Raw genomic sequence first — 13,159 nt, 5'->3', positions numbered from 1 at the left:
ACGAATATGGAGGGGAAGGATGGACTGGGAGTTTGGGGATTGGCATATGCACACTGTAGTATATGGAATGGTTGGCCAGTGAGGGACCTGCTGTATAGCACAGAGAACTCTACCCAATATTCTGTGATAATCTGTATGAGAAAAGAATCTGAAAAAGAATGGATGTGTGTGTGTGCATATATATATGTATATATACATGCATATATCTGAATCACTTTGTTGTATAGCAGAAATTATCCCAACAATGTAAATCAACTACTGTACTTCAGTAAAAGTTTAAAAAATGAAAACAATTATCTTTCAACTTTGGGGAAACATAAACTGAAAAGGAATACTTAAAAATACCATAGGAGTTCCCGTCATGGCGCAGTGGTTAACGAATCCGACTAGGAACCATGAGGTTTCGGCTTCGATCCCTGGTCTTGCTCAGTGGGTTAAGGATCTGGCGTTGCTGTGAGCTGTGGTGTGTAGGTTGCAGACTCGGCTCGGATCCCTCATTGCTGTGGCTCTGGTGTAGGCTGGCAGTTACAGCTTTGATTCGACCCTTAGCCTGGGAACCTCCATATGCCGCGGGAGCAGCCCAAGAAATGGCGAAAGACAAAAAAAATAACAATAATAAATAAATAAATTAATTAATTAAATTAAATAAATACCATAAAGCTAAAAATAAACATATCAAGTACAGTTATGAAAAATTGGTATCGAATGTCAACAAGCAGCAAAATACAGTGTAAAACTATTAAGACCCATGTAGTCAGCATTGACCATTGTTATTAGGGGGAAGACATCAAGTAAAATAACTGAAAAATGAACCCCATGTTAAACAAACTATAGCTCATAGGAGGTTATACTATAGCATTTACTAAATTCCTACCATAGCTTGGAATCCCATGATTTTAAGCAAGAAAGAGGGAAATCTGAGGAAGAGGTAAGAGAGAAAACAATAAAGTAAATCGAATGGCTTGGAGAAAAATGTTTAAAGGTTGAAAAGTTTGTGTTGTGAGTATGGAGGAGAGAAGACTGGCAAAGAGGACCTACGAGCAAACAGCAAGGAGTTAAAGGTATCATTTAGAGATAGTGACTGGCAGCCGTTAAGAATTTCCAGGCAGTAGAGGTAAGAAGACCCGAGCTTGTGTGGCTAGTGGACCTCAGCTGGATATCAGGAAGAATTTCCTGACTGTAAATGTCAAGAGCTCTGGTTTGCAGGATCAAAGGGATACTGCTGGGATGTGCCTATCCCAGGAATATTTTTCAGCCTCAAGCAAGAGACTGTTTGGGTGGTTTTCAGCAGCCCTGTGGATGGAGGGACGGCCTCCTCACCAGCCACTGGCCTCATGCTGCCAAGGGGTGTGCAGTACACAGCTGCTTTCACAGTGGTGTTCATGCCAGCAGCTGACTCCCAGCTCAGGGGCCGTGGAGTTTTCTCCACAGAAAGGAACAACTAAGTCTTTCAGTCTCCGTTCCCCACTTGGACCAGTCCTTAGGTATACACTGTGGTTTTTCAGCTCTTCGGCACTTAGGTACTTTCCTTCAGAGCCAAGAGCCTTCCGGGAACAATGCAGCATCTGTGTGTTGACAGTAACAGCCTGTGGGCCAGAGACACGCAGCCAAACTCTCCCTCCGTCCCACATGGGCTAAATTGCATAGCTCACCTGCAATAATCCACACTGAGCTCCAGCTCGCCCCCGGGGCCAAGGGCCCCCCTCTCCTCCCACCCCTTCCCCAACCTTTTACCTAATTCTGTTCCTGCTCCTCAGCTGTGTTTATGCCAATCTTCATTCAGGATCATATCCCCCAGCTCCCATCCTGCCCACAGGGTGAACAACACCACATCAGTGGCTCATAGCCTGACCCTAAATGGTGGGCACTGAGGGGTGGGTCCGCAATGCTGAGTTGGGCAGTGCAGTATTTGCAAGAAGTTTGGTCTGCAAAAAGAGCCCAGTCTTTTCCTATAACATGATTGCCTTTTATTTATCATGCGGTTGTTGATTTATATGGGGAGTTAGGAACGCTAAACAAGCACAGAGTTTTGACATGGCCTGTTTCTGCCGAGTTCAGAGGCTTGGAAACATCATTTGACTTCTGGAAAAAAGACATTTCCAGAGAGGTGTAAAAAGCCATATTTTTGTCCTTGGCCCTGAATCAGAGAGGGACACAGGCATAGGAGGAAGGCAGAGTTTCAACCCTTAGGCGACTCTATAAGAGGCTGAGTGTGAGTCACATGCCGTATATGAATTCAATATTAAAGGACACATCAGAACCATCTCCCTCTAGGAATGTTGCCGCTTCATAGCAGGAGCACAGTATTTCTCTTAAAGCTTCCATCTTGTGGCATTTATGACAGTGTATGGGCCAAATCAGTATGGACACATAAGAAAAAATTGGATGGGTAGTGAGAGAGGTAGTGTCTTTAAAAGAAAAGACAAGAAGAGTAAATAAGATTTTAAGGAATGATCTAGAGCTGTGTGTATATTGTCTGTGCATTTGCATGTGTGTGTGTGAGTATGTGTGTGTGTGTGTGTGTGTGTATCTCTGTGTGTGTATATGTGAGCCTGGTGACCCTGTTGTTTAGTGTCTCCGAGGTTTGAGTTACCCCTTTTTATTTGGCATGAAGTAGCTTGGTAGCACATTGAAGAATCAGGGAGAAATCAGAGTTCCACCTTCGAAGTCGTTTCTTCTGATTCATGGTTTTCTCTCTGAAAAACATCATGACACTGATATTTAGACTTGGAGTCCACTCTTGTTTATGAACTCTGAGATTGGCAAATCGAGCTGTTTAATTCCTACTTAAAAATCCTAAATCCATCTTCAACTTTTATCTCAGGACCTCTTTACATGGAATTTGATTTATTTTCCCACTGATATTGTACACAGAATGGTAAAATCCCAAATTCACCTCCTTTGAATATGCAAGACCTTTCCAAACATGCTTTTGGAGTTCTGTTTCCATGATTATATCCTAGAAAGAATACCACCTCTGACCACCATATCCTCCCATTCCTTTACTCTTAATCAAATCCAGTGGAGGTCAAAGAATTTTTTTTTTCTTTTTATGGTCACACCCACAGCATATTGAAGTTCCATACTGGGGGTCAAATTGGAGCCACATATGCAACATATGCCACTGCTTGTGGCAATGTCATATCCTTAACCCACTGAGCAAGGCCAGGGATCAAACCTACATCCTTATGGAGGCTATGTTGGGTTCTTAACCAGCTGAGCCAGAAGGAGAACCCTTCCTCTTCTTCTTCTTCTTCTTCTTCTTCTTCTTCTTCTTCTTCTTCTTCTTCTTCTTCTTCTTCTTCTTCTTCTTCTTCTTTTTTAAGAGTTTTTATTCAAAAAGAAATTAAAGGGACAGAGAGACAAAGAAAACCTCCACTTGCTCTACCAGGAGTCTCACACTTACCGACCCCTTTCCTTTTAGGAATCCATCACAGAAGTTTTGCACATGCTCTACTGAGACTTCTCTTATGGGCAGCGTATCCCACTCATCATCCAGGGTCTGGTAAATTGCCAAGGCAGGCAATTGAGACTTCTTTAGTTTGAAAAATGAGATCACCTTCCCATTTTCTTTCTGACCACTGTCCACCAAGATGAAAAGAATCTGCAGTCAGAGATGTTTGAAAGAGAAAGATCTATCTGAGGTCCTGGGGAGAAAGATACACGTTATGATTGCTGCAGTTTATACTGATGGAATGTATGGTCTGTGCCACACAATGGAAATATCCATTGAGTTAAAATGAATTCCTCCTTCTCCTTCTTCTCCTCTCCTTCTCTTCCTCCCCTCCCCCTCCTCCCCCTCCTCCTGTTCCTCTTCCTGCTCCTCCTTCTCCTTCTTCTTTTTTGTCTTTTTAGGGCTTCAGGTGCAGCATATGGAAGTTCTCAGTCTAAGAGTCGAAATGGAGCTACAGCTTCTGGCCTACACCACAGCTACAGCAATGCCGGATTCTTAACCCACTGATCAGGGCCAGGGATTGAACTTGCATCCTTGTGGATACTAGTTGGGTTTGTTACCCCTGAGACACAGTGAGTACTCCAAAAGGAATTCCTTCTTATTTGGCATTATTCTGGTTTTTTATCCCTTGGATCAGGTTTATTTAATTTTAGGAACATGGAATTGGAAGAGAATTTGGTGATTAGCTAAGGGAGAAAGTATGGCCTAATGGCTAAAAGCGGAGAATTCTTTTAAAATGTTTCCTCTAGTGCTTTCTAGCTGTGTGACTTTGGGGACACTATTCAGCCTCTTTGAGATTTGGTGTTCTCATTGGAAAAATGGGCTTTTGTTGACAGGGATTAAACAGGAGAATGGATTTAATATTTCTAGTTTGGGCATATACAGCATGCTTGATAAATGTTCATTATTTTATATTATTAAATCAAACCTTCTACACAAAGTAGAAATCTTATTTATAATATTTTGGTTAGAGGATCATCTATATTTAGTAACACTGAAAACTTCCAGTATTAGGGAAACAATCATTGGAAAATCAGCTTGTTTTATAACAAGACAACCCTCATCATTGAACAGGCCTCTAGTTCAGCGCAGTGGCTTTGAAGTAGTTGAAGTTTTACTATTTCAGTCATATCAAGTAGAAATACACAGGCTAGGGAAGGGAAAGAAATAAATACTTATTGGCTATCCAATAGGCACTCGCTACACAAGCATTTTATTTGAGAAATAAGCCCCAGAGTTCTTACCATGGCACAGTGGCTAAGAATTCGACTGCAGTGGCTCGGGTCACTGTGGAAGCTCTGCTTGGATCCTCAGCCCAGCACAGTGGGTTAAGGATCTGGTGTTGCCACCACTGTGGCGCAGGTTGCAGTTGCAGCTCAGATTCACTCCCCAGCTCAGGAAGACTTTCATATGCCGCAGTGTGGCCATAAAAATAAAAAATTAAAAAAAAAAAAAAAAGAGAAAGAACCACTGAGGTCTAAAACTTTAGAGTTTATAGCAAGGAGTAAACAAATCATGACTACATGGATTTCTCGTCATGGCGCAGTGGTTAACGAATCTGACTAGGAACTATGAGGTTGCGGGTTCGGTCCCTGCCCTTGCTCAGTGGGTTAACGATCCGGCGTTGCTGTGAGCTGTGGTGTAGGTTGCAGACTCGGCTCGGATCCCGCATTGCTGTGGCTCTGGCATAGGCCAGTGGCTACAGCTCTGATTTGACCCCTAGCCTGGGAACCTCCATATGCCGTGGGAGCGACCCAAAGAAATGGCAAAAAGACGAAAAAAAAAAAAAATCATGACTACTAAGTGATTTTTATTTTCAGTATCTTTGGGTCTCTATTTTCTTTCCACCCATTGATGTATTAAAAAAATTAGATGTATTGCTAATGGAAGATATGACTATATGCGTCTTTAATAGTATAAAATACATCTTTATTTTTACATCAGAGTAATGTGATTTATTATGCTCCACTTCTCACTTTGTTATCTCTTAACCACTATTTTTCCCCCATTTATCTCTCTTCCCTGTCCCCACCTCCCCTTTACTAGTGTCCTGTTGCTGCGTATTCCAAGGGGTATCTCCCAGTCCAGACTTACCTTCCCCTGGAAGAGCTTAGCTGCCTTCTGGTATCTGTGCATGCTTTCTTCAAACTCTGGGGAGGTCTTGTGCATTATCAGTAGAAGATGAATTGGAACAATACTGTTTAAAAGGCCAACCGCAGTCTGGCAAATTGAAATGTATTAAGATAGAATGAAAGAAAGAAGGAGGAAAAAAAAAACCCCATTAGTGGGAGTTCCTGTTGTGGCTCAGCAGTAATAAGCCCAACTAGTATCCATGTGGATTCAGGTTTGATCCCTGACCTCACTTAGTGGGTTAAGGATCCAGCGTTGCCATGAGCTGTGGTGTAGGTCACAGACACAGATCAGATCCTGAGTTGCTGTGGCTGTGGTGTAGGCCGGCAGCTGTAGCTCCAATTTAACCCCTGGCCTGGAAACTTTCATATGCTACAAGTATGGCCCTAAAAGAAAAGCAAAAGCAAACTAACAAAACAAAAAAAATATTAATGGCAACCAGTGAATAGGTACAGTAGAACATAAATGAGACCTGTGCATCCATAACACCAATGGCAACTCCTGCAGGATGGCTCTGAATTAGTCTCACCCTCTGTTTTTCCTGCAACTGTGTAGCTCCCTCCTCCCCACACTGAACAGGATTAGCTGAGTAACCAGTGGGATATTGCAGTAATGACAGAGTGTGTCTTCCAAGGTTAGGCCAAGGAAGACATAGTGGCTTCTGCCTTGCTCTCTCTTATGTCACTTACTCTCTTATGCTGGACATTCAAGCAGCCCTGTGAAGAGCTTCACATGGCAAGGAACTAAAGCCTCCTGCTAACAGCCAGCACTGACTGGCCAGCCATGTGATCGAGCCATTGTGGAGGCAGATCCTCCAGCCCCAGTCGAACCTTCAGATGACTGCTTCCCTGACCAGTGACTGCAACTTCACAAGTGTCCCTGGATTAGAAACACCTAGCCCCTGCCATTACCAAATTGTTGACTCACAGAAATTGTGTGAGATAATCAATTTTTACTTTTTTAAGTTAAGTTTTTTTTTTTTGTCTTTTTGTCATTTCTTGGGCTGCGCCCACAGCATGTGGAGGTTCTCAGGCTAGGGGTCTAATCAGAGCTGTAGACGCCAGCCTATGCCAGAGCCACAGCAATACGGGATCTGAGCTGCTTTTGCAACCTATACCACAGCTCACGGCAATGCCGGATCCTTAACCCACTGAGTGAGGCCATTGATCAAACCTGCAACCTCATGGTTCCTAGTCGGAGTCATTAACCACTGCACCAGGAAGGGAACTCCTAAGCTGTTAAATTTTAGAGTAAGCTGTCATGCATCAGTAGATAACAAACACATCGTGTAACATTTTAGTCACTTTTTCAACCCTTTTTCATGTTGCAAGTTGCACTTACAATGTGGCCTTTGACTGCATCTTAGAGTGCCTACTTTTGAGTGCTTACTAGTATCAGGTCTTTACATGTAATAACCAATCCTCAAAGTCCCAGTTTTCTAAGTGAAGCAATTGAGGCACAAGATCTCCTAAAGTCACAGAAGTGGTGAGCTGGGATGCATAGCCAGCAATGTGTCTACAGAGTCCATGCTCTTGACCACCAAGATACTGCCTCCTGCACAGCTGATTGCAAAACCCCATCTAAACCAATTCAACCCTAAGCATGGTTGAATCAGTCTACTTCAGGTTAGCAATAAAGTAAGCTCTTCGGGAGACCAGAAGCATCGTGTCCTTTTTTGGTGATTAGAGATGGTGGTTCCCCATGAAGTTGTTGGTGATGGTGGGGAGGGAAGAGCTATGAAGCAGGGGGAGGTGAGAAGAGATGGTGTGAAACTATGGCACTGGCTCCCTTCATTTCCCTTTCCTGAAAGGGTCTCTATTAATTTTTTTTTGGCCATGCCCACATTATGCTAAATTTCCCAGGCCAGGAATTGAACCTGAGACACGGCAATGGCAACAGTGGATCCTCAACCCACTAACCACCAGGGAACTCCCAGGGATCTCTCTTTTAAATAACTCCCTTTCCTTTTGACGTCTCTCTTCTAAATCTGCAAGCATTTCTGTAAAACAAGCTTGTACACAGGAAGAAAGTGTGAATCTTTGGGCAGGGTCCCAGGATGGCAGGGAGGGAAGCAATGAGGTAAGATCCTTCCAGAAGCTGCACGCTGCTCTGTAGAGATTTTCCAGCTCTACTGGCCAACACGTAGTCAAGGAGGGTCCAATGAGTTCTTTCTCCCTGGAGTTTAAAACCAGGTCTTAGATTTTATTTATTTATTTTTTTTGGCTTTGCTGTTTCTTGGGCCACTCCCGCGGCATATGGAGGTTCCCAGGCTAGGGGTCAAATCGGAGCTGTAGCCACCGGCCTACGCCAGAGCCACAGCAATTCGGGATCCGAGCTGCGTCTGCAACCTACACCACAGCTCACGGCAACCCCAGATCATTAACCCACTGAGCAAGGGCAGGGACCGAACCCTCAACCTCATGGTTCCTAGTCGGATTTGTTAACGACTGCGCCACGACGGGAACTCCGTGAGATTTTTTTTTTTTTTTTTTTTTTTTTTTTTTTTTTTTTTGTCTTTTTGCCATTTCTTGGGCCGCTCCTGCGGCATATGGAGGTTCCCAGGCTAGGGATCTAATCCGAACTGTAGTCACCGGCCTATGCCAGAGCCACAGCAACACGGGATCTGAGCCGCGTCTGCAACGCCAGATCCTTAACCCACTGATCAAGGGCAGGGATCGAACCCGCAACCTCATGGTTCTTAGTCGGATCTATTAACCACTGTGCCACGATGAGAACTCCGAGATTTTAAATTTGGAATATTGGATGTTAAATAATTGTCTCTTGTTTCAGTAGATCCTGCTTCTTAAATTTAGATTATGCATCTATCCTCCTAGAGCAGAGATGGAGGATAAATTTTGGGAATAGTTTGAGTTCCTGCTGTGGTGCAGCAGTTAAGGTTCCAGCATTGTCTCTGCCTCAGTGAGGGTTTGATCCCCAGCCCTGGGTACAGTGGGTTAAGGATCCATCATTGCTGCAGCTGCGGCATAGGTCACAGCTGCAGCTTGGATTCAATCCCTGGCCTGGGAACTTCCATAGGCTGCAGGTGTGCCTAGAAAGAAAAAAAAAATGTCTTAGAAAGAGTCAAAAAAATTCAAAGCTAAAGAGTCAAATGATATAGTTGTTTTAGCAGAAAGGATTGGACACAGCAGAAGTGATTAGTTTAATCCTAATAGACATATCCAGATTTTCATCTTGAAACAAGTATTGAGTGTGTGCATTAAAAGTGCAGAGGAAGTCAATTATGTGGCTGTGAATTTCTGTCCAGTTGCAACTGGTACAAATCTCTGCACCAGCCACGAATGAGAAACGACTATAATGATATAAGCAGATGTCCAAATGAGAAAAACACTATGTCAGGCAAATAAAAAAAGTCAGAGTTGAACTTGCTTCTCTAAAGAAATTCTTTCCTAATTTCTTCTTCATATGATTTGCTATCACTATGAATGTGGAATTTCACAAAATATGTCATTGTTCTATGAGATGAGAGATGGACCAGGCATGAAAACTCATGAAAGCTGGTCCAGGACCTTGAGGCCATAAACCTAGGGACTAGAAGGTCATCCCTTCAGGTCTCACATGCACTCCTGGCAGCTTTATAGACACAATGACCAGAATGATGATGGTCTAGGAGAAAAATGCCTTTTCAGTTATTACTGCCAACACCCCTGGGGTGTGTGTGTTTGGAATCTCAGCAGAAGTGGAAATGGAGTCACCACCCCATGGTGACAAACATGCTGTGAGAGGTGGACAGGAATTTAGTCAACAGGAAAAGGGGTGTTTTCTGTTGAAGGCTGTGTGGGGCAATGGGAAAACCACAGGACTCCGTCAGACAGACCAGCCATGAAAAAAGCAGGGGACAAGGAGCTGTCACTGAAGCTCAAATGACCAGTCATATGGCCTTGAGGAAGTTATTTCACTTTTCTGACCTCCCATTTCCTTTCCAGTAAAATGGAAATAGACAAAATGAGCTAATGCATCATCAGTTAAGTTTCTTGCCTTAAATGATGCCTTTTCTACTTACTGTGTAATTTGAATGTATTTGGGTCTTGAACGTTCTCCTCTATAAAATGGGCATAATAATTTTCTCTCTTCAACCTTGAAAAAAATCACTCTGGGTATTAAATGAGAAAATGATGTGAAAGGGCCTTGTAAGTTCTAAAAATCATGATGGTTATTAGGGAATGTACAGCATTTCCAAGATGGTGCAGATCACTGGAAGTTAACTCTCCATCATAAGATGATATATGTTGGGGAAGGTAAAAGGCAGGACATATAAGGGAATTCTATAAGCTGTAGAGTGTTAGAAGGCCAGAAGATTATCTGGATGGATGGACCAACACTCCCATCCAGGTTGCAAGTAGCAGGTACCACCCAAGGAAAGAAAGCTAAGGCTCCATGAAGGTCTAGAGACCTGGCGATGGTGCCAGACTGAGAACGGCTAGTTACTAGTCCACAAAGCAATAGGCACAGATACTGGGAATAAGTGTGTAAAACTTTTTAGAAATTTTACCTTGCTGCAGCCTCCAAATATGTGAACAGTGGGCTTTGTTTTTAAGCATCTCATTTGTCTATTAATTTACTTCTTTTGCAGTTTACAAAAGTACTGGTTATCAATGCTTTAGGGGGAAAAAATGAGCCCTCGGTATTTTCGTAGTTGCAGCCAGCAAGCTTGCAATCTTGTTTGAGAAGCATGGTCTAGATTATTGCTGGAATCAGAGAACTTTGCTGAACTCTCTCAGGCGACCAAACCCAGACATTTTAACTAGTCGCCTTAACTTTGCACTCTGATTTTCTTACTAGTCATGTGACACATCATTTAATTTTTCCATTTCTTTCTTTGTTGGGTAGGGGAAAGTCCATCAATCTTAAATGTTGTTATAAAGATAGCAACACAAACAACTGGGTGTTCAGTTAATGGTGGTTAATGCTATTATTGGTCAAAGGATCAGAACTCTTGAGAAAAAGGATTTCTGCTATGAAGCAAGTGCCCTCCCTGATGTAGGGACTTAAGATTCTAGAGAGGAGCTATTTACCACAGGGTTGTATTCTGTCACCAAGTGGAGGTTGTTGCTCTCAATGAAATAGCTTAATTTGGTGGCATCCATCCTTTCAATGTCTTCACTCTTTAAATCCAGTTGTTTGTCATCCACCTGGGTCAAACAAAAAGGGTGAAACTGTCACAGCTCTGTCTTCATTCATTGATCAGTGTTTCTGGACTCTTTGCCACATGTCAGGCACTAACTGAAGCTCTAAAGACAGAAAGGTAAATAGGAAATGTTCCCTGCCCTCTAGGAACACACTGTCCTGTGGACACAGAGAAGTAAACAGAAACATCCCACAGATTGTGGCAAGTGTCCTCCCAAGGGAATGTCACCCGAAGAAGAGCAGAAAAGCTTCCAGGAAGATGCAGCTCTTGAAGGCTAAACTTGGTCAGACGGTGGAGGATGGGGGTGGGAATTTTAAATAAAGAACAGTATTTGCAAAAGGCAAAAAGATGAAAGATGCCCCGTTTCTAGAAGTTGCAGTTCGCTTGACTATAGCAGTAGCTAATAAGTGAAGGTAGGAGAGAGACAAGGGCAGTGGGGTAGGCAGAGCACATTTCCAAAGAGCCTTGAAGTCAAGGTGAGTAGATGAAACTCTAACCTGGGGGGGGGGGCGTTTACAGGATCAGATTTATGTTTTATTGATGCACTTTTTCAATGAGAAATAAAACACACATACAGAGAAAAGCACAGAACAGAAGATATAAACCTCAGTAAATTAACACAGAGCAAACAACTGTAGAACAACCTCTCAGGTAAAGAAGTAGAATATTGTCAGAAGGCCTAAAGCCCTCTGTGATCTGTTCTAATCAATAATCCATTCCTTTTTTTTGCCAAAGGTCATTATCCTGACTTTTATGATGAGGATTTTCATCCTTTCCTTTATAGCTTTACCATGTAAAAATGCATCTCTTAATGTTATACTTTAGTTTCATCTTTTAAAAAACATTATGTCTGTGGAAACAAACTATGTTCTTTTGTATGTGTATCTTGATTCTTTTGCTTAAAATTTTGTTTACGAGGGTCGTTCTTGTTATTGCACATAGCTATAATTTGTTCATTTTCTTTTCTGTATAATATCTCGTTGTATCACTATGCAAAACACTTACTCATTTTACTACTGGTGGTTATTTAGAGTGTTTTCAACTTCTGGTTATTAAAATAATGCTGCAGTGAACATTCTCATTCATTTATCTTAGTACTCATGCCTCTGTGTATGTTGAGCATGTATCTAGGATTGGGACTTTTAATTTTTTTGGCCATGCTTATGGCATGCAGAAGCTTTCAGACCAGGGGTTGAACCCAAGCTACAGCAGTGACAATGCTAAATCCTTAACCCACTTAGCCACCAGGGAACTCCTAGGATTGGGATTTTTGATTATAGAATGGTATGTTTTTGACAGGCATTCTGATGTGTATTTGGGAGACAATGCCAACCTATTTTCTAAAATGAAAAAGAATGTATATCTGTCCCCGTACTATTTGAAAGGTCCCATTGCTCCACATCCTTGTCAACACTTGGTATTATCAGCCTTTCTAATTTTACTCATTTTGGTGAATATCCGGTAGTAGCTCATAATAGATTTACTCTTACTTCCTTGATTAACCAGGTATATATCCTCTTTCTGAAGTGTCTGTTCCAGCCATTTGCCTACTTTTCTATTGAATTCATCATTTTCTTACTGATTTGAAAAGGTTTTATATATTCTGGATATAAGCCCTTTGATGGTTCTAAAATTACGTATCTTTTCCCGCTGGGGACTTCCTTTTTAATGGTGATCGTATATGAACAGATGGTGATTTCAGTCAAGTTATCGATCTTTTCCTTTTATCTACTGTGTATTTTTGCTTTTTTTTTTTTTTTTTTTTTTTTTTTTGCTTTCTTTGAGTATGCCAAAGTCTTGCGGAAACATTATTATTTTGTCTCTTATGATAGATATAAAATCTGCCTGGGACTTATTTTTTCTTTCTTCTTAAAATGCTTAGGTTCTTGATTTTTTAGCATTATTCTTCTCTAAAATACACAGTAAAATCTCCACATTTCCCTTTTAGAAGGCTATAGATGCATCCATAAATTTCATGTGTAGATTTTATCATTCAGCTCAAAATGTTTTCTAATTTTGGTTCTTATTTCTTCTCTAACCTATAGATTATTTAGAAATATATCTCAATTTAAAAATGTTAAGATTTTCTGGCTCTATTCCTGTTAGTGATTTCTAGCTGAAATTTACATTTTATTTTTATTATTTGTCAGCTTCTAGATATATGTGTCAAGTTATATGTATTCTATAGTCTTAAATACAGTATTCTATATATGTGCATCAGGGTATTTGGTTAATTTTATTTTATTTTTAAAATATTTATTTATTTGTATTTATTTATTTTTCATTGTTATTTCTGCAATACAATTTTTTTTCCTACTGTACGGCATGGTGACTCAGTTATACATACATGTACACATTCTATTTTCACACATTATCATGCTCCATCATAAGTGACTAGACATAGTTCCAGGTACTACACAGCAGGTTAA

The 13,159-nt window shown here is 41.4% G+C and overlaps 1 protein-coding gene and 1 long non-coding RNA gene across 4 annotated transcripts in view; one reads left to right on the top strand and one right to left on the bottom strand.

Moving 5' to 3' along the window:
• Positions 1,945–13,159, bottom strand: part of ERP27 (endoplasmic reticulum protein 27) — a 27,142-nt gene continuing 15,927 nt past the window's right edge. For 2 of the 3 annotated variants that reach the window (XM_013997808.2, XM_001926542.5), the window contains 4 exons: positions 10,618–10,734; positions 5,549–5,674; positions 3,407–3,604; positions 1,945–2,696 (listed from right to left, as the gene is read on the bottom strand). In XM_013997808.2, the coding sequence (XP_013853262.1) occupies positions 2,649–2,696; positions 3,407–3,604; positions 5,549–5,674; positions 10,618–10,734 (489 nt within the window). In that variant the 3' untranslated portion in view covers positions 1,945–2,648. The remainder of the gene's footprint in view (positions 2,697–3,406; positions 3,605–5,548; positions 5,675–10,617; positions 10,735–13,159) is intronic. The other variant, XM_013997810.2, reaches the window with a different exon arrangement.
• Positions 10,743–13,159, top strand: part of LOC110260734 — a 24,802-nt gene continuing 22,385 nt past the window's right edge. The window contains exon 1 of the long non-coding RNA XR_002344098.1: positions 10,743–11,206. This is a non-coding gene — a long non-coding RNA (uncharacterized LOC110260734). The remainder of the gene's footprint in view (positions 11,207–13,159) is intronic.

The sequence above is a fragment of the Sus scrofa genome, chromosome 5 (assembly GCF_000003025.6).
Source record: "Sus scrofa isolate TJ Tabasco breed Duroc chromosome 5, Sscrofa11.1, whole genome shotgun sequence".
In the NCBI taxonomy this organism is placed as follows: domain Eukaryota; kingdom Metazoa; phylum Chordata; class Mammalia; order Artiodactyla; family Suidae; genus Sus; species Sus scrofa.
This window is presented reverse-complemented; position numbering and strand designations above follow the sequence as displayed.